We start from the raw sequence: 25452 nt of genomic DNA, 5'->3' as shown, positions 1-25452 counted from the left end.
CTCTACTCAGCACTGGTGAGGCCACACCTGGGGTATTGTGTCCAGTTACTGGCTCCCTAGCCAGTACAAGAGAGACACAGACATACTCTAGAGGGTCCAACCAAGGGCCACAAAGATGATGAAGGGACTGCAGCATCTCCTGTGAGAAACGGCTGAGAGAACTAGGACTGTTTAGCCTGGAGAAGAGGAGGGTCAGGGAGGATCTCACCAATCTCTATAAATATTTGAAAGGCAGCTGCAAAGAGGATGGAGCCAGGCTCTTTTCAGCGGTGCCCAGTGACAGGACAGGTGGCAATAGGCACAAACTGAAATACAGGAGATTTTGTCTGAACATCAAGAAGCACTTCTTTACTTGAGGGTGACTGAACACTGACACAGGTTGCCCAGGGAGGTTGTGGAGTCTCCCTCCTTGGAGATCTTCAAAAGCCACCTGGACATGGTCCTGTGCAACCTGCTGTAGGTGTCCCTAGCTGAGCAGGGGGTTGGACCAGATGGCCTCCAGAGGTCCCTTCCAACCTCAGCCATTTTGTGATTCTATGAACAATTCTAAATGCAACATGTCACAACAGAAAGCAGAATTTATAGGGATAAATTTTTCCATTTAAATCTTGGAAAAAGTTCCAGAAAAAAGAAATATACTGAAATGTTTTACTTTGGAAGTCAAAACTAAATAATACTACTTTGTAATATTATCCTGTTTAGGCTGGTCAATTTGTAAGAATTTTACATTATTTTTTATCTCCTTTTTTAAATATTATTATTAAACTTTACTTATCTTTTTTAATTAAGCTATGTGATAAAAATCTCAATATTCCATTTTTATGTCAAGATTGAAGGCAATGGAATAATACCCTTCAGTAACCACTAGGCTATGCTAACAGACAACTCAACTGACATATACTTTAAAAAATAATGCATGTTTTAAATGCACATGGATATGCAAATGTACTTCAAAAAGAAAATGCATTAGAAGAAGGTATTTAACACAACCCACATGTCTTGAGTGGATTAACCTGTCCTTCTTGGGTTTTCAACCCGGATTTAATTATGAGATAAGGACAGGCAAATCAGCCTCCCTGAAGCAAACACTCCCTAACATTGCTATTCTAGATTGACAGAAATAAACAAGATTTTAGCATTTTATAAAGGAAGTTTATAGGCCTTCTTTTTTTTTTTTTTTTTAATTTCTTCTGATGATTTGTTTTAGATTCAAGACTGTAGTGGAAGAAATGAATAGAAATGTTTCTATTGTATGGTTGTTGGATTAATATAGAAGATAAATCTCTTGAATGTACTTTGCATTTTAGACTAGGGAAAGGTTACTGAAATCTGTGAGAATACATTACAAATGATGAGAAAGGAATCTGAAGTATCATGAATTGCCAATACTCAGAACTGTTCTACAATTTCCCCTTAATGAGTGACATTTACCTTGTCATTACTCAGAATATTCTACCAGTGCATGCTTCCCCTTCTAATCTATCGACAGGGTTTAATTAGAAAAGGATTGTTACGTATCCTTCAGGTTGTTTCATACTGTGACAGCCTTTCATGCAAGCATTAAAAGAAATATCTGAAATAAATAGTAAGATGCATATGAGTAGTCTTTAAAACCTCTTTTTTGCAGATGTACAAATCAACTGCAACTGAGATTCATTATAGTGTTGAATCATAAGAATTGTTATTTCTTGCTCTTAGAAAGGTTTCAATTAGCATTGAAAAAAAAATCCAAGTTTGTGATTTCATTTGAAATATAATTATTTGTTATGACGGAAATTTAAAGAGGAACATGATCTGAAGGTGCTGCAGTCCAGAATATTGTTTGTGAATTTAAAATATCAATCCAATTACAAGACAGTATAATTTACAAAACTGAATATTCTTGAAGCATAAATGCAAGACAGGTTTTGAAGACTGTCAGCATGTCCTGTGTCAATAAATTAAGTCAGTTTTAAATAGGAGAAACTTTTTCCGAGAAATAAAATTGTAAACCCACAATTAGTTTGGGCCCGTTGGTTTTACTGATCCTGCAGAATCTGAAATATTTAAGCATAGCTCCTATATCTGACAAACAGGTTTCATATTACCTTTTTTTTAAAATTTAATTTAATTTTTTATTTTTTTTTAATCTTGATATAGCATTTGTCTAATAAGATCCCTCTTTCTGAAATTGGCTGTGTGGTAAGATTTTAATTTAATTTTGAATACATTTTGAGATTCCCAGCTGGAAGGCACTACTTAATGCCAACAGATTGCCTTTTTCTCCAATGAGACAAATAGGAACCTTGTATGTTTGCTTGTTAACTCTGCCACATGGTTAATGCAAGTTGTCTAGGTGAAAGATTGGGCAAAGATAAAACATGAGATGTTTCTGAAAAAGAAGCTGAAGAATTACAATGTAAGGTGGATAATCACACTAACTACATTAAAAGCCTGTTATTAAAATACAACTTGCCCAAATGACAAAAGTCCAGAAATAAGACTGAACACACCCTTTCATTTTTCCCCTTTTTGTGTACACTATGACACTGTGCTTAAATATCTGACTACATACCAAACAGGAAAAAGGAAAAAGGAAAAAGAAAAAAGAAAAAAGGAAAAACGTCCCAGTACTTTTCACTCTTCAGGATAGCAGCAGTTGCCTTCCAGCTCTTCAGCAATTTACTTTCTCCTATGGCCTGTTTCACTGCATGTTATGCAAACACCAATTTATAGCCAGAATCAAGTTATTTGCTTTTCTACCTCATGCAGGCTCACCAGAGAGCTGCAGAGCCTGGCACCACAACAACACTGGCTGGCAGAGTGCAAGCCTCTGGTCCTGTGTGACTGAAGCGGCTGCTGCCTCCCTTCTTCCCTGAGCTCATTCTACCAGTTGCTTTCCAAGATTTACCTTCAAGTGTTTATGACAACTTCATAACTAAACTGAGTTAATAAAACTTTTATCTATATGTAGATTTATAGGCCAGTTTCCACTGATTTCAGCTGTCTTGTGAATGTTGGGCACCACTATGAAATCACATTCCAGATTATCAAACTGAGCACAAGAAATGAGGGACATATCACCAGTTACTACAGGTGGCAGACTAGTTCCTCCGTTTAGCACAATCAGGGATAAAAACTAGCTCTTCCAGACACTCCTCAGCTACCTGTAGCACAAAATATTCCTCTGCCTCCCATAATACTCTCCTTCATTTGCTGCATGTTTTCCAGCCCCTGCATAAATGAGGATTTCTCAGATAAATGAAGAATCAGTCCTGAACATGAATAGATTTAATGTGTGATGAATTGGACAGGAACCTCTCTTGAAAACATTGCAAATGTCCACTTAGTACAATGCTTTTACTCACAGAAGAAGTCAAGAGAAGGCAGCAGACAGTGCCTCAGTGATGTCTTTTCCTTACAGTAAGGGTTCCTGAATTTAATAATTCTTCTAGCAGTTTGGTTATTTCCCTCCAAATAAACATCCTCTTCTTCACTCTCACTGCAACTCCAGCGCTGTCATAAAATATTTCATCAACTCTTTCAATGGTTAATATAGGCGTCATTAACATTTTATTTAATTTCGTATATATTTATGATGGAGGAAACCATACAGCTCTCCCTCGGTGCCCTGACTTTGCTAGACAAATGTGTAGGTAACAATCTTTATAGCTAATAGCTGTAAGGAAGGGAAACTATGACTGACCTTGAGCATTTTTGGTGGGAAGATGAAAACCAGTTTTTGCCTGGAGAATAGTGACAGCAGTGACCCTACAGTAAAACGGAGAAGTAAACAACTGTGCCAGAAGATTAGTATCCAAAGGCAGTGTGAGGAAGTAACCAGAAACAGTAGGTGAAAATGATGATTGAGTTAAATCCTTGAAAGTAACATTTTATTGGACAACCCATGTAATGTTCAGACAAGATTAGTGACATAAACTAGTATGGAAAAGCAAACTGGATGGTGAGGAAGACCCTCTGAAGACCCCACAAGAACACCCCCTGCCTGAGCCAATCTCTGTGGAGAAACCTGAAGCACAATGGGAGGAAGCACTGAAACCTTATCCCTGTTGCTGGACCCCAGTCAAAAAAGCTGCACGCTATACCCTAATTTTATCTGTGGACAGCATGTGGATCAGCAACCTGTCATCTGTTGGGAGCGATGCATGAGAGCACAACCTCCCTGAGGTAGCTGTAAAATGAAGTATAAAACCATGCCAGGTCAAGTGCGAGTTAAATGAATCTGTTGTGTACTATTTGTTACTCATGTGGTTCAACAAGTGCTTTGTTAAATGCTACTGCTATACTAATTTCAGTTATTATTGCCCTATTAGTTTCTGTCAATGAAGTATTTGAATTAAGCAAGGGTTAATCTGTTTCACCGGCAGAACCACACTCACATTAGTTGGTTGCCTGTCTTAACACCCTGTGAAGAAATCTGATGTGTTGCAGACAGGTAGAAGGAATTAAGGGTACTGAGAGTCACAAATCAGTCCTTGTATCCCAGCACTGTCTATGCTTTGTGACAAACTGCTGAAGAACATGGGCAGCACTGTGCCATCTCTGCAGCACTCACTGCTTCAGTTAGTCCAATACCTTACAGCTCTAGAAGACTGAAATCATGCTAGTGGACCAAATCCAGACATGTATGTGTCACAATTACCAAGCAGGGAAGAGGGAGGGGACTGACAGGAGAGCATCACATTTTAGTACAGAGTAACACTTTTCTCTCCTCCCTAAGCCCTCTCCACTCCTTCCACCTTACTCATATCAGCTTGCTCGCTCCTGCAACATGATCATATTTCCCTTATACACGGATTTGCAGCCCTACTTCTAGGTCTTCTCATCTCAGCCCCAATCTCTAAGCACAACAGTTTGGGCCACCCCTCTGTCTCCATGCCTGCTTTCCCTCTCTGTCCTCCCAATCTGCTGGTTACCAACTGCAGGCTGCAGCCAGCAAGTCTCATTGTTACAGTCCTGATCAGTTCTACTTTTCCCAAAATCAAAATGAGGGCTGAGGTAGGTAAATGGGAAATTTCAGCCTAATTACAGCTTTGCCAAAACTTATGTAAGTTTTTTTTTTTTAAAAAAAAAAAAAGGAATAAGAAAGATAGTATCACATATGGGAAATTTTCACAACTGCAACAAGCAGAATATTAACAGGGAGAGATTAAAAAGAAGTCTAAATAGTACAGCCATTGCTAATTATATATTAACATCTAGAAGAGTTCTCTTTTGAAATGTACTTCCACTGAATTCAAAACAAGTTAGAAAGTTGAAAAAGAGCTCTGGTGATTGCTTTATAACAAGAGACAGAGCCTTGCTTACTGCAGGCAACATTGCCTGCTTTTGCAGTTGAGATGAGGAATAGTGGTGGCAGTTAGGCAGGGGGCTGTTTTTAAAAATAATCTATTGCATATAGTTTCAGTCTTAGACAGAAAAACATCCTTAAACTGGTACACTTACCCAAATGCTTTTCAAGAGAAACACCAGACAGTGGACAGAGGAAGAAAGGGAGAGACAGTGTTGCAAATACCACCACACTGAGGTTAATAGAAAAATGTTAATTTCCTAAGTATTGAATTTGTTTTTTCCAAAGTGCTACAAATTACAACATTTAAAACCAGTTTCTAACTGGTGCTGTACTTTTAGTTTTGCATGTTAGTCAGCTCATCATCTGTCTTTACACCCCACTGAACTTCTGAATTGGACGTTATTCCTGACTATTTCAAACTTTATGTATAAAAGAAGGATATAACACAATTCCATGCCATAGCAACTGCTGTATAGATTTATATTGTTTTACAATCTTTATATTGTTATCTATATGCTGTTAAATACAGGCACAATGAAGCAAAAAAATAAAATACAGGCAGACAGAAAATGGATACTTACCCACAGTGCTTCATGTGAGGTGGTTTATCCATTCTCACTGCCAGTTTAATTTTCAAGTCACTGTCCTGGCTGTTTTTGGGGACTATCATTTTATGTAGATCAGGTGACTTTGAGCTGTTGGATGTTGGATACAACACTACCTGCAAGTCATAAAATAAACGCTTCAGTAAGCTGACAGAAAAAGTCTGCTACTCTTTAACAGAAACTTATAAGCAGTTCAGATACTTGTTGCATCTCCTCCAATATGATAGACAACTTAAAAAAAAGGTTTCATAAATCTAGTAAACCATTTGATGCAATCCTAATACAATAGAAGAATTTTCAAAATGAACTGACTCATTTATTAGAAATGGAAGTCTTCACATTATGACTTTTAAAAAAAATCCTGCATTAGTTCATTCTGATTTAACAGTTTTAAACAATGAGCAACTGTTAACACCTTAAGATGGTCACATAGAGTTAAACAAGAGCCTAAACTTTCATATTGCTCAGTGCACTACTGGGAACACGCAATTGAAACGATATGCTATAGCACTAGTTACCTAGTGACTTAACTAGTGACATTGCTTGAGCAAATAAAACCAAAATACGCTCTTTCTTACTAACTCCATTATTGAATCAATAGCATTAATAAAAAACAATTATAGTAAAAATTACAGAAATCAGAGATTAATCCCAAAGCATCTTTGCTGCAAATGCATTATAATAAATAAAAGACACCACGTCCAGTTCACATGCAATACACAAACATTTTGCTAAATTGACAGTGAAAGACAAAAAGAAAAAAAAGAATTTTTAACTACTTAACTAAAACATTAATATAAATTTACTGATAATTTTACTCATTAAACATTGATTTTAGACTACTATTGGTCACAAACTGTTAAATATTTATTTACCATCCAAAAAGCTTATCCATTTATAGCTAGTACAATTCAATATTACTGCTTAATTAAATCCTCAACTATAGTCACATGTTTAGCAGTTAAGTGTTGCTGAAATATGATTTCCCTTCATTCTTGTTATGAATACAACTTCTAAATCAATTTCGACTTTAATACAGTCTAAACACATTATTTCGGAGACTTTTGTAACATTCAGTGAGTTCTGAATTACCATTGTCACAAAACAGTATCTAAAAAAATAAAATTCTGAAATGCAGTGTTCTCCACATCTTTTATTTTTTGGAAACTGAAATTAATCACAAAGTTAACCACCAAATTAATTTCTTATACATAGTACTTGTGTCATATATATAAAACACAATATACTCTCCCCTCTGTTATCAGGAATGTTAATCAAGGATTTGAGTAAGAATCTTCAAGCAAGCATAAATCTAGTGGTTATTATGAAGCCCAAAATATTACGAGTGTCATTCAGATATAATCATCTGAAAGATGATGTAAACCAAAGGCCTTCAGCTCCTCATACTTTGCAGAAACACATTCCTGCACCCCAATAATATAAGGGGCACTAGCAAAGTAGAAAAATACGATGCATCACCCCTAATCAAGGGTGCAACTTCTATGGCAGTGGGAGAAATAACCTGTCAGAACTATTGAGTACACTCAGTACCTTTCAAAGAGATAGAAGAAAAAACAATATATTCGTTGTCATAAATCAGAAAGTGATTTTTTTTCTTTTTGCAAATGCATAGCAAATACTATTTATAACAGAGCTTACTCCCTCCCTCCCAAGAAGCACGTTCATTTTCCTTCTAAGTAAAAGCCGTCCCTTGAAGAGCATTATGAGAATGGCAACCTTTGAGTTCTGAAGCCTCAAACAGAAACAACTTTTAGCTTGTTTACCTTTTTAAATACAAGATTATATAAACAGAATTATTACTCATTCCTTGCATTTAATCACTTGGCATTCATATAGGACTGTAGGTGATGCCATGAATTTTTTCTTTTCTACAGGCTGTAGTTACTATTCTCCTGTAACAGCTTATTACCGCTCATGCATCTCAAGTGACATCTTTCTCCTGTCAACTTTTTGATTTTTTAGAATGCTGATGAAAATATAAGCTGACAAGTGTATAATTAATTCATAACTTCAGTACTGACAATTCCTTTTCTGAATTTTTAAAGAAGTATTTTGGAGCTTTGTTTTCAAACCTCTTACAATGAGTAAGTATCTGGCAGAATACTTAGATATACACTGTGTTGTGTTTGTATTAAACTTTGCCATTCCTTCCAGCCTTAAACAACGAGAGCTAAAAAGACTAGAGTCTACAAACTGTATTTCAAGAACTTTATCATCAAACATTTTTATCACTGTACAAAAACACCCATTTACACATGCACACAGAGTATTCTGTAGGTATTAACCATCTTCGCAGTAAACTTAAGCCTAATATTCCTGAAAGGGCAAATCCTAACCACTGTGCATCGTATTGAGTGGCACAAATTGTGAGCTCCGCTGAAATCACTGAAACCAAAACACTGTGTAAACTTCTCAAGACAGGAAAAGTTGCTGAAATTTGGATTAAAAGCATCTTCTCCACAGAGATGCAATGCAATGTTATTTCCATTGCCCACTGAGAAACTTTCCAGATTGTTTGTCCAGACTGTTTGTCTCAGATGTACTTTCAGCACTGTTTATTGGATTTTAATCTTACAGATGTAGCTCTAGGTGTATAGTCTACTTATAAGAAAATAAAATGGTATCAACTCATAGCTCTTCTCTGGAGGACACAAAACTCACCTACAGAATACTCTTTCACTATGCCTGATACTTCTGAAAGTTTTATAAAATCCCTACTACATCATATATTTCTGAATTAATTTTTATTTTGTTTCACGTTGTTATTTTATTGTTCCTATACCTGTGAACATCCTCACTGTAGATTACTCAGCAGTAGCACAGGAAACCAGAAGTTGTTATTCTAGGACTTTTTAAAAATAAGTAACCTAACAGGTAATGTGCACTAATAATGCATAATGTGCTATTTATGACCAGAATACTACTACACAGTAAACATAGCTGCTGTGCATTGCATTGTGTCAGCCGATTAAAGGCAATTTAACAGTATCACAACACTAAGAGTTGAGGTAAAGCAGTAAATCCAATCATCTCGTGATCATTAAAAATACACAGCTGTGGTCTGGTAACTGACGAAGTGGCAATGCCCCTTCTCATGTGGATGTGAAATAAATACAGAAATCTTAAATGTTATAGAGCAGCACACTTACATATTTGTGCAAGGGAAGGTTCTCAAAACACTGTTTCTCTATTGTAAATGGCTGATGCAGAGTTTCTCACCTGGACCTGAAGTATCACAGGTTGAAATATATTCAGCTAATATCACTCCAGGACTTAACTAATCATCATTTACTGTAATTCAGCTGCGTATTTAAGTCCCCAGCAGGATCACAATACAAGATGTTATTTGAAGTGCACCTGAGCCAAAGAGTTAATCCAGCTGAACAGCTCTTAACTCTCCTCTCTCTTTGGCACATTGATCATATCCTCCTTTAAAAAAAAAGCTTTGAAAGAAGGGGTGAGCTGTGCAAAATACCCTGAAAGCTGAAACAAACTGAACTTGTGACAATCTTGCTTTCTCAGAGCAGATAAACAAGCAGAAGGTTCAGAGTCAAAAGCGCTACACAGAAAACATCAGTATTCTTACAGTTAAGATAAGGCTCTCGAGCTAACCATCCCTGGTCGCAGCTGTCATGCTGTCAAAAGATAATACAGCCTTCAAAGGGGACCAACAAAACTAAGAGGCCAGCTGAGCAGCAAGCTGGAAACACACTTGAGAAAAATCAAGAGTCAGGATAATCTCTCCTTTTCCCCCAAGCCACACACACAGCTCAGTTCAGTTTCAGCCAATTCATGTCCTTGCATCTCGGCTGCTCCCCTTTTCCATCCCGCCCTTCCCCTCCCAATATTCAGGAGCTGATCCCAAGTGCTGGAGTTACCTGCCCTTCTAACCCAAGTATTCAAGCTAAGAAAGATTTAACAAGTTGGGGGTGGTCTAAGACACATTTTGAGATCTCAGGCCTTGGGCATCAGACCTTGATAACTGGAGTAAGTCTGAGCAGACTACACTGAGTTTTGGATCCCCGCACAAGCAAAGAGATGAAAGTAAAGAAGTAGCTACTCCATAATGTCCTGGATGACTGGCAGATGACAGCTGATATGCTATGACAAAAACAAACCAAGAAAATTCCCCTCTCACCTTCAGTACACCTCACACCAGTTGGCCTTAAAGAAAATAAAGGTGCAGCCCAGTAACAGCCTCTTCATAACACAGCCTGTGACATCTTCAAAAAACAGACCAAACCCTCAGCTCATTCCTGTCCCCAGAGAGGTCGCCAATGCCCACCGTGTCCCCATCCTGCCCTGCTCCCTGGCTTCAAGGACCTGCTCCGCCACCTGCTCCAGGGAGCCCATGCTGCTCCAGGCACCCAGGCCCACAATGCTCCCTGAACAGCTTCTTGCCCTTCTTTCTTCAAACTATATAGTCCCCAGTGGGAAAGACAGAAGAGTTTAAGGGACAAAACAATTCCCCATGCCTCATTTGTTCTTCCAGAGTACAAAGAGCACTACAAATTATTGCTTTTTGTCATTGACCAAAAGCACATTTTATTTTATTCCACACCTGGGATGAAAAACTTCAGCCTGAACAGCTGAAGTCTGGCTAAGTTACAAGCAATTGAAAACTGAATCTTATGACACATGCCCTTAATCATAAGCAGGACTGCCAGCTCTGTTCAGAATAAGTAATACACACAGACTTATGCAAAAAGCCCCAGGATGAACTGGAGAAACCAAGTTCTCCAACTCCCATGCTCTATCCAAGACACTTCTGCAGCAATCTGTGCTTATTTAAAACAATGTAAAACACTAAGTACCCTGCACATAAGATGATATGCTCCCTCAACTGTATTGAAGCTTTCATCATGCAACAGGTCTAATAATTCATTCTGTGGAAGGCTTTTTCTTTTGTGTTTTAAAATGCAGTGATTTGAAAAGATAAATGATGCCAGTGCAAGCAGAAAGGACAGGCAAATTTTATGTTATGAAATAATCACCCATTATTATTTGGCACATACAAATTTGTGCTGCCAGTCATTGTCTGAGCAAAGATCATAGGAAAGTTCCTTAGCTAAACAGTCTGATTGACTGATCTGAAAATAGTGTTGCAGACCAAAAATTAATAAAGCTGGTCTGGGGCAGGAAACATGACTAAAAGTAGTTTAGAGACCCTTTAATGTTACATTGTTTGTGCAATTCCGGCCATATCCCTATTTAGGGGACACTCCCCTGCTTTTAACAGAACTTTTGCTTCTGATAGAGTTTACTAACCCTTCTCAAGCCACCATCCCTCACAACTTGATAGTTTGGAGCTATTCCCAGCTACATCAGCCCCTTGCCCACATACAGGTTGATGTCAGCAAGCCAGAAGTTGCTGTCAGTGTGAAAAGAAGTGAAGTTCCCTTCAGTGTCCCACCAGCAGGCTACAAAACACAGCACTGCACTCAAGTCCTTTATGCTTCTGAGTGTGAAGTCATGAGTTGCTGCCAACAGTGTAACAGGACATTGAAGAACAACCAGCTCGAGAAGAGAGACAAGACTGGAGGTAGAAGTGGAATAAGGAGATGACTCTCTTAAAAGTGACTCCCCTTAAAAATTAAGGGTTAATAAGATCTTGATCAGCAAGGGAGCTTTTGGGGATTTTATGCCAGCTCCATGATCTCATCTATTGAGAGATCTCTTGCTTTTCAGCTATGATTGTATTACAGCTGAAGCACTCAGACAAGGCTTTGGGTAACAGGTGGCTAAAGAGAAACAAAAATCAAAGAGAAAAGCTGAACAGGTGCATAGTGAAAGAAGACTTTGCAATTTATACATTCAATGGATATTGATTGCTACCATCTGAATACTTACCTGAACAGATCTTCCCAAGCAGCCCCTTCCCCAAACCTAAGAGAGAGCATGCCAGAATGAAAAACAGCTTGAGAATTTCTGAGAGGCACTCACAGAGGAGCTACTGAGAAAAACACTGTTAGCATGGGAACGACGACACAGAGCCAGACATAATGCGGTGCTGACAGGCAGACTTCTTGGGGAACAAGAGAAAAGGGGGGTGGAGGAAGCAATCCAGTATCATTTTCCAAACTTAAATACAGACCTGCAAAATCTCAGTCGTTTCTAAATGTGATGGAGAAATGTATTTCCCGTGATGGCAGGCTTTAAATTAATGTATTCACAATATGAAACTGTCGCTGCTCAGAGGGCCTTCAGACACAGCACAGAAGATAAACAACAAGCCCAGTGCAGTCAGTGTTCAGAGACTAGGCAGTCATGCAAGTATGGGTACCTAACCAGCAAGCTATTTCGTAATGTCTTTAAATCAAATCAAGAAGAACAGTACCAACAAAACAAAACAAAACAAAAAACAACCATGTAACTGCAAAGCTAATTATTGCTGGCTGCAGCTGACTGTGACAAGCAGGCTGGGAGACAATAGTTCGCTTTTAATTGAATAGTCAGAGAAAGGAGATTGAAATATATTCAGAAAGTACCAGTAATCAAACACCACCTGCTGTTCTCACATTGTATTCACATGTGTGCTAAGCAAGCACAATGGCTGTCACTTTGAATTACTAGGTTTGAACATCTTCATACACAAAGTACTGAACAAGGAAAAGTGGTGTCAGATCCCTGAGTTTCAAAAACCACCGGGCTGATTTTTCAGAAGTATTTACTCCAAACTCTGCTTCTTCATGTTTCCTCAGCTGTTGCACATACAAATGCAAACATTTCTAGCAATTCTGCCTTTTGTATCTGTATACGTAACTATTGAAGCAGCCAGATCAGCATCACCTAAAAACAGGGACACGCATTTCAAAGATACTTGATTAAAGTTTTGAACATTTCACAATTAGAACAAACGTAGCCTCAGAGACACAACCTGCCTCACTTTCTAGAAGTTAAATTCATTGGCACGCTGAATGCTGAGGTCTGTACAATCACAGACACAGACCGTGACTCCAGAAGCTCGTGTTCTGTCAAACTCAAATCCAAATAACACCCCTTCCTCTCCTGTTCAGCATGTTTCTCCACTTGTTCGTTTCAGCAGAAAACTGAGCTTATCCACCTATACTCCAGTTTCTGTAGAACAGAGAATAAAGGTTAAACTTTTCCTTTTTATTTAAAGATACTGAAAGTGGTCAGCAGGGAGCAAGAAAAATATCCCCTAACAAGCAAAATCTGCTCTCGGCATTCACAAATGGATTTATTTTATTTTTTAGAGGAAGAGAGTAATGTCAGACAAGTGCCATAATAAGTACTACCTCCTGTTGGTTAAGGACATCTTAAATACCTTGAAAGGCGAAGATGTGGAATACAGGTAAAAATTCCTATCACTTTGTGCTCATCTGGTGATTTCTGCAGCAGATGCTGAGCAGCCACTAGTATTTATATTCTAGATATCTATATTTTGTACTTTTTCTGAGGATAAAGCTGTAAGTATGAGCTCCCCACTTCACTAAAAACATAAGCCTGCTTCCCTCCCACTCCAACACCAACTAGGTACCTCTGGAAATCAGCAGTGCCTCCTCAAACTGAGGAGCTGTCACACTGAGATCAGGGCCTACATCTGGAGTTAATGAGTGTTAGAGACTGCTGTAACCTGTAGCAGAGCACGGGAAAAACTTCTCTGCAGCTCTGTGAAAATCCATTGCTGGCTCCACATTTTGCACCTGAGATCTACCTGCATAATAAGCTGATCTGTTGGTGCCAGAACAAACCTTTTGTGCCTGATGGAAGCTCAAAATTCAAATCATGTAGCTTCTATTTCTAATTATAGATTAAACAGAAGAAAACCTTCAACAATAACCTCAGGGTGTGGGAAATGCAAACTCCATTAATCCAGAAAAGCAGTATCAGGTCAAGACACATGTTTTGAAGAAAGTATGTGACAGATGAGAACTTCTGTCCACAGCAAGCCTACCTCAGAAATGGCAAGTTTGAGATGAATTTTTAATTACAGAAAAAATACCAGTGAAAGTATCTTCAGGCCTTTTCTGAGCATAACTAACCTAGCTGTACTCCAGGAAGTCCCTGCAGTGTATTGACCAGCCATGAAGTTAACAAACTTTCTTAGCAGAATTAGGTTATCCAGGGGGATCTGGCATCTTTTCTAAGGCTGCCTGAATTTAAATCTCTCAAACCTGAAAATGAAGACAGTGATAACAAAATACGCCCTTGAAAGCTTAGATGTATATCATGAGGGTACAAACTACCTTAAAATTATTTTGTCAAAAACCTGTCAAATATTCTCCCAATCTTCCCCTGAAGCTACCCACCAACACTGTCAAATACTCTGGTTGAATCACAAGCCTAAGCTGGCAGATTGCCTCTTCTCTTGGTTGGACACATCTACCACCAGCAGGCAGAAGGTGTCTGTCAGCAATGCCTGCGAGGAGCAGGAGGACAGACAGACAACCAAACAGGCCCAACAGGCCCAATGTCTACCATGACCAACGTGCCCTCTCTCATGTTCTCTTCTACTGCTAGGGACCACATAGGGACTGTACATAAGGTCATTGAGGGAGGTTTGTCTCTTACTGACTTGCAGAATCACTCAGGAGTACCTTGGCAAAGCTGCAGATGTATATGAGGAAAAGCATATATATAACTGGAAGGAGAAAGCAGACAACTTATGTCTGTGGATTGTGTAAACGCACACAGCATCTTAATGCTACAGAGGACAGCAGTGTGCTGGCATGCACAACATTGTCTCCACGCCTGTCTAAGTGTGAATAAAATACTTCAGAAGGCATTTTTGAGTCAAGGATGGAGGCTGAACATTTTACAGATATCAGAAATGGATTATAAAATGTAAAATTAGTATGTAAGAATCTCTGAGGTACTTCTGTCTGCCATGCCCAATCTAAGCACAAGCTTTAATGCAGGTGAATAAAAGGTGATGGCCTCTGTCCTTTGTGACAAGTAACAAAAAAACCACCTAAAGGCAATGATTTTAATTGCCTAATTCTGGTACAAACTGCCAAACCTCAGAGCACCTGCTAAAAGCAGGCAGACTTTGTGTCAAAAAACAATAGCAGAGTAAGAATAAGCAAGAGAAACAGAAGATTACTTTTTTCTCACTCACCATCTACATGTCTTGCTTTGTGTCCAGGAAAGTTGGATCAGACTCCAAAACCAGAGTGGTACGCTCAGCTCTAGCCCCTCTCAATTACCTATTTTTTCATTCTTTCTCCCTTTACCACCCACCACCAAGAAAAGAGAGTTATTATCTTCTTTAAAATGGTTTGAACAGCTGAAAAATCCAGCTGTGTCAGAAGAAGGGCAGGAGTGAGAAGAGACAGGGAAAAAATGCAAATCAGCTGGGGCCATAAGAGACAGTTAAGGTGAAGTCTATATTCAACATTTTACATTTGAAATGTTTCAATTCTTTAAAATCTTTTAAAACTATTTTAACTTCCTGTTCCAGAAATGCTGCAATCTAATAGAGCAGACCAAGGCCTATACCTGAACTTTGACTATTTAACACTGCAGAGCAACAGGCTCCAGTTAATACTCCTGGTTCTTCTTAGCCCCTTATTTTGTTAATGCTTCTCGTCTTCTCCTCCTTGGCAATGATTGTACTGGCCACAGTTCACAACAGCCATATATTTCCTTCCTCACTGCCTTGCACTTTTGCACTGAATTTTCTTTTGCTTCTTTGAAAGGACTGAGCAAGCAGGGACAGAGAAGGAACTTCTCTGTGTTTAACAGCACTGTGCACTACTTTCAGCATCCTCTCCCCATCTCTTTTCATTGCTCCCAGTCCAAATACCACTGATCCTGAACTGCTCAGCTGCAAGGTCCTTCACCAAGCGACCTTGCATACATCTCAGAAAGACATAAGAGGAGGCAAGAAAAGGTAATACCAAGGATACAGCTCTGACCTTACAAAGGGTACAGGAATGTGAAAGAATGTGTGGGAGAAGCAATTCTTAAGCAGCTGCCTGTGGTAGGAGGACACCAAGTGGGGAAGAGCCCTGCTCTTCCTAACAAGCCTTCCTCGCTTGAATGAGAAACAGCCATGACCCTGAATACAGAATTGAGCGTTAAAAAGTGAGCTATCCTCCCTCTATTCGTGACATGTCAGGGGAGATTTTCAAAAGGAGATGGAGGCAAGATTTGTGGATCCTATCTACCTCTTTCACCAAATCCTTCTCTTTATATGATACATCGTTCTCTAACATCTGATTTTGGTCTAAAAAGGATAAATGATCCTGTCAAGATAGGGCAAATGGGAAAAGGGAAGCTAAAACAGTACAAGAGTGAGAACTCTTATTTTAATCCAACATTATCTCTGTCACTCCTTCTCCCCTTACATTGTTCCACCAGTTCAGTCCCTGCTTCCCTTTCTCCAGTTATTTGTTATGTGTGCTACATGCCAAGTCTGCTTCCCCCCTCTTCAGTTCTTATTGAATAACTAAAGCAGTGATACGTCACCAAGGAATTTTTTAAGAAAGGTTTGAAACAAGGCAAAGAAAAACACAACAGATCTACAGTGCACATTTCTGAAAAGCAATTCAAGTCAACATACCAGGTTTTGAACACTGAGAGCAGTCATCATCCTTAAAACAGTAAAACACTGTGTGGTAGAGCTGCAGCAGAGCAAGTGCTGTACCAAATCCCTTACACCATTTATGGTATACTTTGTCAATGTTCACATTTTTACACATAATTTCTCACATATTTCTCATTTCTACACATAATACTCACTCTTCCTAGTTCTTTATCTTCAAGTGCCAGAACCCCAGTGCTTTCTGTAAAGAGTTTTACTTTGACAACAGGCCGAGGGTGAGTAGTGGTAAAATCTCCTTGAGTTCCCCATCTGCAATAAATAAAAGAACAGAATTTAAATGGGGCAGTAGAAATACTTTAGAGTGAAAGGACTGTAATCTTTTGAACAGAACACACACCAATGCACTCCTAGAACATAATTTCCAAACTTCTGGAGAAGGGGGCAGGAAAGAGAGAGAAAAGGTACATTCTTGAACATCCAAGATTAAATATTTACATGGAATTGGCTTTTCTTTGTGATAAGACAAATCAGGGTTTTTCTGTATGACAATTGTCATCAAAAATCAGTCATAAAATTGCTAATGGCAAAACTCACCCAAAGAACTGAAATTATATCATCACAGGGGAAAATAGAATCAAGCAAGCAAGCAAGAAAAAAGTTTTTCTACTAAATATATTATGTTCAGTATATTGTGTATACAAATCACTCATTCAGCAAAGCATCAGGTCTTGATTCTAAATAAAAAAAAAAAAACGCCACATATACGCTTATCTTTAGATGAATGGATATGCAAAAAGTAAGACTTGAAAAACCTTATGTTTCATGAGATGCTACAGTTTAGTACAGGAATGTAGGGGGGGAAAATGTAAACACAAATGTAAAACCTGGAAAAAATGTTTCATAGTCATCAGAGTGGCTTTAACTGCAAAATAATTGCTGCCACAAGACTTCCTGTTGTTGGAGAAGCTACATTAGGTAGACAAACTTCTAGCTGGAAAACTTTAATCTCAGTTGGTTTGTCAGTGCTTTCCCCTCTCTGTGTGCCAGGTGTACCAAAAAAAAGAAAGGTATACTAATTAGATTGCAACTTCCTCCAAGAAGGTGTTCCATTTTCCTAAAGAGTTGCATGGCACTCATTGCATTGATCATACTGATTTTGATTATGCTAGCAGGCACAAACAAAATGCAAAAAGTAAGCACAGTTTCAGTTTCTCTTCATTTGTTTTTCCACTACTTAAGTTATTGTGATCATCAGAAACTGACGAAATAAAGAAAATAGGTGACTGTAAGAGTATACTCTATAAAATCACACAAGCTAAAACCTGAGAAGACCTCATTTACAAAAAAATGATATTTTAATTTTACTTTCAAGAATAATTTACATGGTCTTTCCGTTCTGGAAAATGAACATACAGCTGTATGATCCCTCTGCAAAAGAGATCTTAATAGGAAAAAGAGAATCTTTCAACTAACATGAATTACAGATTTCAAGACAAAATCTAGAAAGTAATATATAACAGAAACCAAAAAGTCTTAAGAAAGTGGTGGTTCTGCATAAAGCAGTGTAGCTGAACAGGTGGCTGAACTACAGACGTGAGGTTCGCTGAAAGTTTACCAAATCTCTGTTCTATTCTGTCTTGGCTTTGCCTGGGTTAGACAGATGCTCTCTCTCTGTGTCCCTGTGTCTGTGGTGGATGTAGCATTAGTCTCAGCCAAGGCACTAATTGAAAAATTGAAACAGGGACTCTGTCAAGAAATTACCTTCCTCGGAGAAAACCTGTTTTGTGATTGATGATAGATGCTGTACTGGCAGGACAAGATAATGCCTAGCATTGCTGCTCTTCCCAGAGGCAGTCCCAGGGGTTAGGTTTTGTCACAATACAGAAATGAGATTTCCAAGGAGAAAGCACTTTCATAAAAGATGCAATTCTCTTATCTTCAGTCTCCCCTCAGATCCCACTACCCCGGAAGAATACTGCATTGCAATCTCAAACATGATCTAAACACGTTAGCTGCACTCTCAAGAGAGGGGGCAACAGGATGTATTTGTCTCTGAGCTCCGAGAAGCCTGGAACTGTGCACATTACAAAGGATAGGACCACTCAAATAATTAGGAAAAATTCTTTCCTATTCAAAACAAAACAAAACAAAAACAAAAGCTTCTCTACAAAGATCTAGTGCTACTATTAACTCACAGACAGAAGTAAAGAAATCAGACGAATCATCATCTTTAACATGAGATATGATCACTGTCTTTGACCGACATCCTCCCACACCTTTTTCCATCTACAGGAGGGAATGAAAGTCCTTGCCTGAAAAGCAATGGTCTGTATCAATTCCCAAAGCTTAGTGTTCATGGTGGAAATATTCCATGCACTAATCTCCATGCTCTTTGCTGATCAAGACTTCAGCTAAGTCTTATAGCCTCTTATGATCATGTGAATTACCTGAAGTGAATTACCTGATAAAGCAGGTGGTCACAGACTTCTACTGCCTAGACTTGAACAGCATTCCTCAAGAACTAGCACTATATTCCATTGGAAAAGGCAATTCCAAGATTGCGTTCTTTAGCTTTTTAACTTACTTGTAGGGATGTGATATACATCTCAGCTGCCAATATCACGGCAAACTTATACAAGGCTCATAGCTCATCTCCCTTATGATTCCCTGTGGATTACAAGAACCCAAGCACTGTTTGGTTGGAGCTTTGCACAAGTATCCTTTTTCATATCATTTGAAACCAGAACTTGGGAGAAAGCACCCAAAATACAAGTGGTAACATTTTAGTCTGCTTCTTCCAAGAATAAGAATGGGTATAAGAGATTCAATAGTCCAAAAAGAAACTGCTCTATCTACATGCTGTACATCAAAAAGGACATTATGTTATTATGCATGTTATTAATGCATCAGTCATTGATGCAGCATGAAGCAGAAGACAGACACTATAGTGTAAGCAAAACGTAAAATATTAAAACCCCATCTGCAGGCTAACATAAACACTGCTTGAAATAACAGTTCACAATTTGCATTTTTCTATTTTGTCAATATAGAATGAAACACAGTAATAAGAATGGCCTTGCTGTCTAAGTAATCTGTATTTTGCATCACCGGCATCCACTAACAAACTTTTGTCTTGATAAAAATAAAATACTGCTGTAAAGTTTGTGCCATGAATATAGCAAGATATGAGGTACTCAACATTTACTAATGGTGATCCAAAATAAGGGATGGAGGGAGTAAAATATGTCTGCCTACATAAGCTAGCCTATTTTGCAATACACTTAACTGTTCTGAAATCAATTAACACTGGTGCTCAAGATTTGACAGCTTTCAACTTTTTTCCCCCCCTGCTTATTTTCTTTTATGATAGCTCATCATGCTATCAATTTATTTTTACTCTTTATTAAGTACTTCATTTTAACCAAGTTCCATTAAAATAGAATATCATGCTTTCAGCTTCTATACCTGAAAGGCTAAAAAGAGCTATCAGATTTTCAGTGTACAGACCATCTTAAAATTACCCTATCATGTATTTGCAAACAGTAAGTACAGAGAAACTACTGTCCTATCATTATCCATGACTAAGAACTGTGCAGGTAAATTGCTTCAATACTACATAACACCAAGATCATAAATATAGCCTTCCAAGACAATAAATACGAATTTACTGAATGACTTGAAATTTCTATTGTAAAATTCTTTCAACTTTTTCCATATTTTTGGCTATTTATTCCATATCTATATATCTGTAAAGGGAGCTGTTAACTTTTATGGTGAAGAATGGGTTAGGAGTTATTAGTTCCTAATTATTCATGGAATTAATATCTAAACAGTAATTACCATGATCTGAATCTTGATCACCATTACTGAAATTTCTGATTTCAATTCATAGATCCTATGTGCTAATATAACTATATCCACTTGGTTTCTCAAAAATTTAACATTTTTCTTCCAAAACACATTTGGATTCTATCAAATACGTTTATTGATAACTTTTGAAACATTAAATTTTCCTGTTCTCACTTCTCCTTCATCTCATTGGAGTTGGTGTTGTGGAACATTTCCTTTAAAAGCCAAGCCATAAGGTACAGGCAGGTAAATAGTTATTTTTCTTTTAAGGTAAGGGTTGCACCCTGATATCTTCCTGGAGAAGGACACTGTAATTTGTATGACTGAATAACTTATCAGTTGTTTAATTGAATACTTTTAAAACTTTTTCAATAAGAACCAAAAATGTGTCCTCAGAATTTGAGCACGGAACGAAGAAAAGCTCTTTTCTTTGTATTTTACTTTTCAATTGCAACAACAGCAAAACATTTCCTATAAGACAATAAATCTTGCAGTTGACTTATATTTTCATACAGAGGAGAAGGTAAGCCTGTATGTTCCAACCTGGCTTTCTGTGAAAACAGAAAAGACGGAAATTGAATGTGCCGTTTTGATGTAATTTGAGACAAATTATTTTGCAGGTCACTTCTTTAAAGCTTGCTCAATTATGCAGATGCTGAACTGTAGAAGAGTGATAAGAAGTACAGGCAAATTAATCCACCTGATTTCTGAAATTGTTATTTCTAACAAGAAGTACATATTTAATAATTTTTTTAATTATTCTTAATGTAATAGAAAAATATAATGTTTTTATATTTATACTAGCATATACTTTTACTACCAAATATGAGTAAGTGATGGTAACAGCAAATTAGCCACTTTCACAGATTCAGAGAAGCCATCTGTCCAATGAGTTTTGCTAATGTGCATGATTTTGGGGCTAGATGTGACAACATGGGAAGTGTCTGACAAAACTTTTGTCAAACAGTGCCAGCGTGGATCTCATTTGGTATTCATATTAAGTTACAAACATTCCCATTATTGTCTGCTCTTTGTTTTTGTTTTGTTTTTAAATCTTGCTAGAAAAATATCCAGAAGATGCAATAATTTCAGCACTAAATGCTGCAGTGTCCCACTGCATTGTCAGCTGCAGCACATGCACAGTATTTTAGACTTCTAAAAACCACCAACTTTAAGGCTAAAAAAAATCCTACCTCTTCAGGCTCTGATTTTTCTACATTATTTTCCTTTGTATTCATCATTTTTCCTGTTTCACCTACTTATTCTCTTTTCTGTAGTAATTTGAATTATTTGATTGATCATCTTTAATGATGATCACATTCTTTTCATTGCTGGTGTCAGAGCTACATGGGGCAGATAACATAATTAGTGACAGAGCCCTTTATCAAAGTTCATTGCCTTTCACTGCAAAAGTAGCCTGGATAATCCCACTCCCAGCAAGGCGCCGGATGTTTATTTCAGGTGAAGACTTATCACTGTGTCACAGAACCCACTCTAAGCAAATTTATTTTTCTACTTCATTTCAGAGCACATTCTGTATATTGGAAATAGCAGCAAATTTATCTCAGGTTTTCCACTCTAATCACAGTCTCTGCTAGTCAAAACTTTTCTTTATGAGACCTTAAATCTCCAGTCTTACATGGGAGTGAATGTTATAAAATTTATTATTCTAGGCAAACATCTAGAAAATTTGTTTTAGCACTACTTATTGGAACATTTTCTCTCTGACAAAACATCAAACATAAAGAATTTTGCACCATCGGGATCTGATTTTCCTCAGCAATTAAGAATTCATCTCCTTTTGCCTATTTGAAACCAAAACTAGAGCACGTTGGTCTCCTTGGTGCCTCCTTTTCAGGTTTGATTCATGGTTTAAACCTACTGCATAAATCTACCTCAAAATATTTCTTCATCCTTCGTTAAACCTCATTGTGAGGTCTTCTTGAGGAGCTCTTTTATTCCCTATCTATAGAGAGATGTGCTATTGGGTTGAAATAAGCAAGACAACCCACTGAAGCCAGTTTGTTAGCAGCAGACTGCTCCATGGGGCAGTGGAGATCTGCCAGCACTTCCTCTGTGCTGTCTTGGAGCTGGAAATACAATATCCAGGTCTTCAAAACATGCCCACGTCTCTACTGCTTCAAAAATCTATATTGACTTGGTTGTTTCTGTATTGTCTGGAAACATACAATGGTGTAGAAAAATAGGTGTCCATAATCTTCAGGTCAGAAACTGTACTCACAGTGCAAGTGGTGCACCTAAAGGTCAGGAAACAGAAAGGTGGAACAGAGACCTCCAGCACCTCTCTAGCACATCCGACTGCACTGATACTTTAATCTAGATCACAACACCTTAAATCCAGGTCTGTCAAACATTCTGTTGTTAGAAAATATTCTGTGAATATTAGCAGTATTCTGTAATTCATGTGAATGCGGAATTTACAAAGTGCTGCACATCACCAGCTGCAACTGCATATATAAAGAGAGAGAGAAAAAAAATGTGAGGGAGCAAAGAGGCAGCTGTGCCAGCGCTGCAAGTCACCCCACAGCGATCTGACAATAAATCTTTAATTTGATGAGGAGGGTCCATTCAGCCAAATAAAAATAGAGTTAAATCCATACTTATCTGATTCCTCTTTTGTTTAATGAGAGTCCCAACGAGAATATTACTTGGTACTAATTGCTGTTTGTTCTTCTTCAACACTAAAAATTGGACAAATATTGTACGCATTTCCTTCTCTCTTATCAGCACAGAAATACCTATCTATTTGGCAATGACTGACACCAGGATGCTACACTAGAAATCATGGCTTTAATGCTAACAGCTGTCTCGTATAACTCAACAACAGGTTTATTTATCTTTCACACGGCACAGAATATTACACAAACATTCCATCCTCTCCTTTTCATGGAATTTTTTGAAGAAGGACTTTGAAATGTTACTGCACAACTGACAGAACTTTATTATATAGCATCAAGGATTTAATACAGTAGTGAATATTCCTTATATGCAACACAATGATTATTTTAATCACTGCATATTTATATATTTTCCTTTATATCAGTGGGATTTCAAGTCCACATTTGAAACCACAAAGAGAAGAGTTTGTATATTTTTACCATTCTATAATTCTTATGATGTGATTCAGATTGCAAATATTCTTGGAAAAAAAATAGTCTACCTGTTCTTATTTCTTTACTTGAAAATTACTCATTTATTTTGATGGAAGTGCAAGGAGCATAATTTCCAGCACCAGAGCCAGCACATTAAGTTGCAGTTGAAAGGCAATGCATTAAGCAGGTTCTAAACAAATCACAATGTCCTTTTACAGTACAGGCACAAATGACCCTCATGCTCAGGCAAAATAATCCGTGGGCTTTGCCAAGTATCTTAGACATTCATAACTAATCTTGTCTAATCTTTTACATGTCTCAACTCTGTTCTTCCCTGTGTTACTGTGATTCCACAATTTTATAGAAAAATCTTGTTGAGAACTACAGATTCATTGTTTTACAATCCCCACTAGAGAAACTGTGACACATTCCATAAATACTCTTAAAGCTGTCAGCTCGTGAAGGAGCACTACTCCTGCAATGGTTTTAACCCTGAGGTTCCCGTTAAAATCCTCCTAAAACTATAAAATATGGACATGAGAAAAATAACTTGTTCTGGAGAGACGGATGACAGAAGGAAGGGGAAATACAGGGAAAAAAAGGACATTTTGGTCTCAGGGTGGAAGGTCATATGCCTTTAAGTGTCATCTTTGATGTCACCTAAGCAAGGTTCTACACACACCCCTTTAAACCATTTTTAAGGTATTTCCACATATATGCCTACACCAGAAAAACAGTCTAACTTCAGTGTGTCCAGTATGCAAGTCCAACCTTCACCATCCTACCCACGTTGGCTGGACCTCTCACATTCCTTGGAGTAGTAACAGGGTCTTTCTGGTTTTAGAAAGAAGTACTTCCTCCCTGACTCTTCCTCCAGCAGCAGCCACCACTTCCAAAATTCACTTTCTAGTATCCACACAATCGGGTAAGGTGGGTGCTGTTACTATCAACAGGCAGATTCTGTATGGAGGCAGGACAGAAATGGAGCCACTGCTGGAAGACCACAGCCTCCCAAGGAGCAACAAAAATCCCTTTAGGAAAGGGATGGCAACAGCAGCTCTGCTGTGACAGAGGTTCAGGAAGGGTTTGGACAACTCTTGACCTAGAGATGTCCAAGTGTACCCTGCATTTGCAAAGAACATTCCTCAGGTATATCCCTCCACTCTTCAACATTTTGCATATCTATTTTTGGGAACTTCTTTACCACTTCCCCTGTAGAAAAGTTGGGTGTTCAACACCTGCACATGCTGTTCTAAGTAGAATGCAACTTCTGAATGCACTGTCTAGTCACCACCTTGTACAGTCCTTGACAAAGACTGATTTATTTTTTTTTCCTAAGGATTCAGCAGAAACGTTAAAGGCTTTAAGGCTGATTCCATTACAAAACATTGACAACCCCTCTCTGAAACTCTGCTCTGAAGAGATGAAAGCTCCAAATCTGGTCATTATTTTGGCAACAGCAAGGATATGTTGTTTATTATGAATATGCTATACTGTAAGGCTCCTCTACACAACTAGACTAAAACAAAAGTAAAAAAAAAAAAAAATATCATATGGGATTTTTTTGCTTTTGGTAAAAATAATAACTGTTTTAAATAAGGGAATTAACAGAGCTAAAAATTATTAAGAATTTATCACAGAGTTAATAAGCTAAACAATATCACATATTTCTTTTTAAACATAGAACACTGCTAATATCTGAAAAAAAATACCTGCAAAAATTAAAATGACAAAATTGTCATATTTTTTCTTTAAAGTGAAAAATTTTCTAATACATAACAAAAGAAAACCAGAGATGAGCTCAATGCATAATAAGCAACAAAGTAAAAGCACTCACTCAGGCCTTCTACACTGAAAAATGGAAACAGTGCACTCTAACACTATTTACAGAATGCTATTATAACAATTATTTTTATCACAAACATTAAACTATGAATAAATTATTACTCAGTCTTGCTTTTCCATCTCACTTTCAGCACAGGCAACCAAGACGAGTCAGAGTGAAGATTTTCAAGGGTATGCAACAAGACTGACACACTGCTGGGTGCTGGGAACGACTGC

General features: G+C 37.9%; 1 protein-coding gene across 12 annotated transcripts in view; it reads right to left on the bottom strand.

The window, feature by feature from the left end:
• CADPS2 (calcium dependent secretion activator 2) overlaps window positions 1–25452 on the bottom strand; it is a 312131-nt gene that overhangs the window by 144250 nt on the left and 142429 nt on the right. For all 12 annotated transcript variants that reach the window (XM_035559395.1, XM_035559401.1, XM_035559404.1 and 9 more), the window contains exons 7-8: window positions 16627–16738; window positions 5875–6014 (exon numbers count right to left, since the gene is read on the bottom strand). In XM_035559395.1, coding sequence (XP_035415288.1) covers window positions 5875–6014; window positions 16627–16738 — 252 coding nt within the window. The remainder of the gene's footprint in view (window positions 1–5874; window positions 6015–16626; window positions 16739–25452) is intronic.

The sequence above is a fragment of the Cygnus atratus genome, chromosome 1 (assembly GCF_013377495.2).
Source record: "Cygnus atratus isolate AKBS03 ecotype Queensland, Australia chromosome 1, CAtr_DNAZoo_HiC_assembly, whole genome shotgun sequence".
In the NCBI taxonomy this organism is placed as follows: Eukaryota; Metazoa; Chordata; class Aves; order Anseriformes; family Anatidae; genus Cygnus; species Cygnus atratus.
This window is presented reverse-complemented; position numbering and strand designations above follow the sequence as displayed.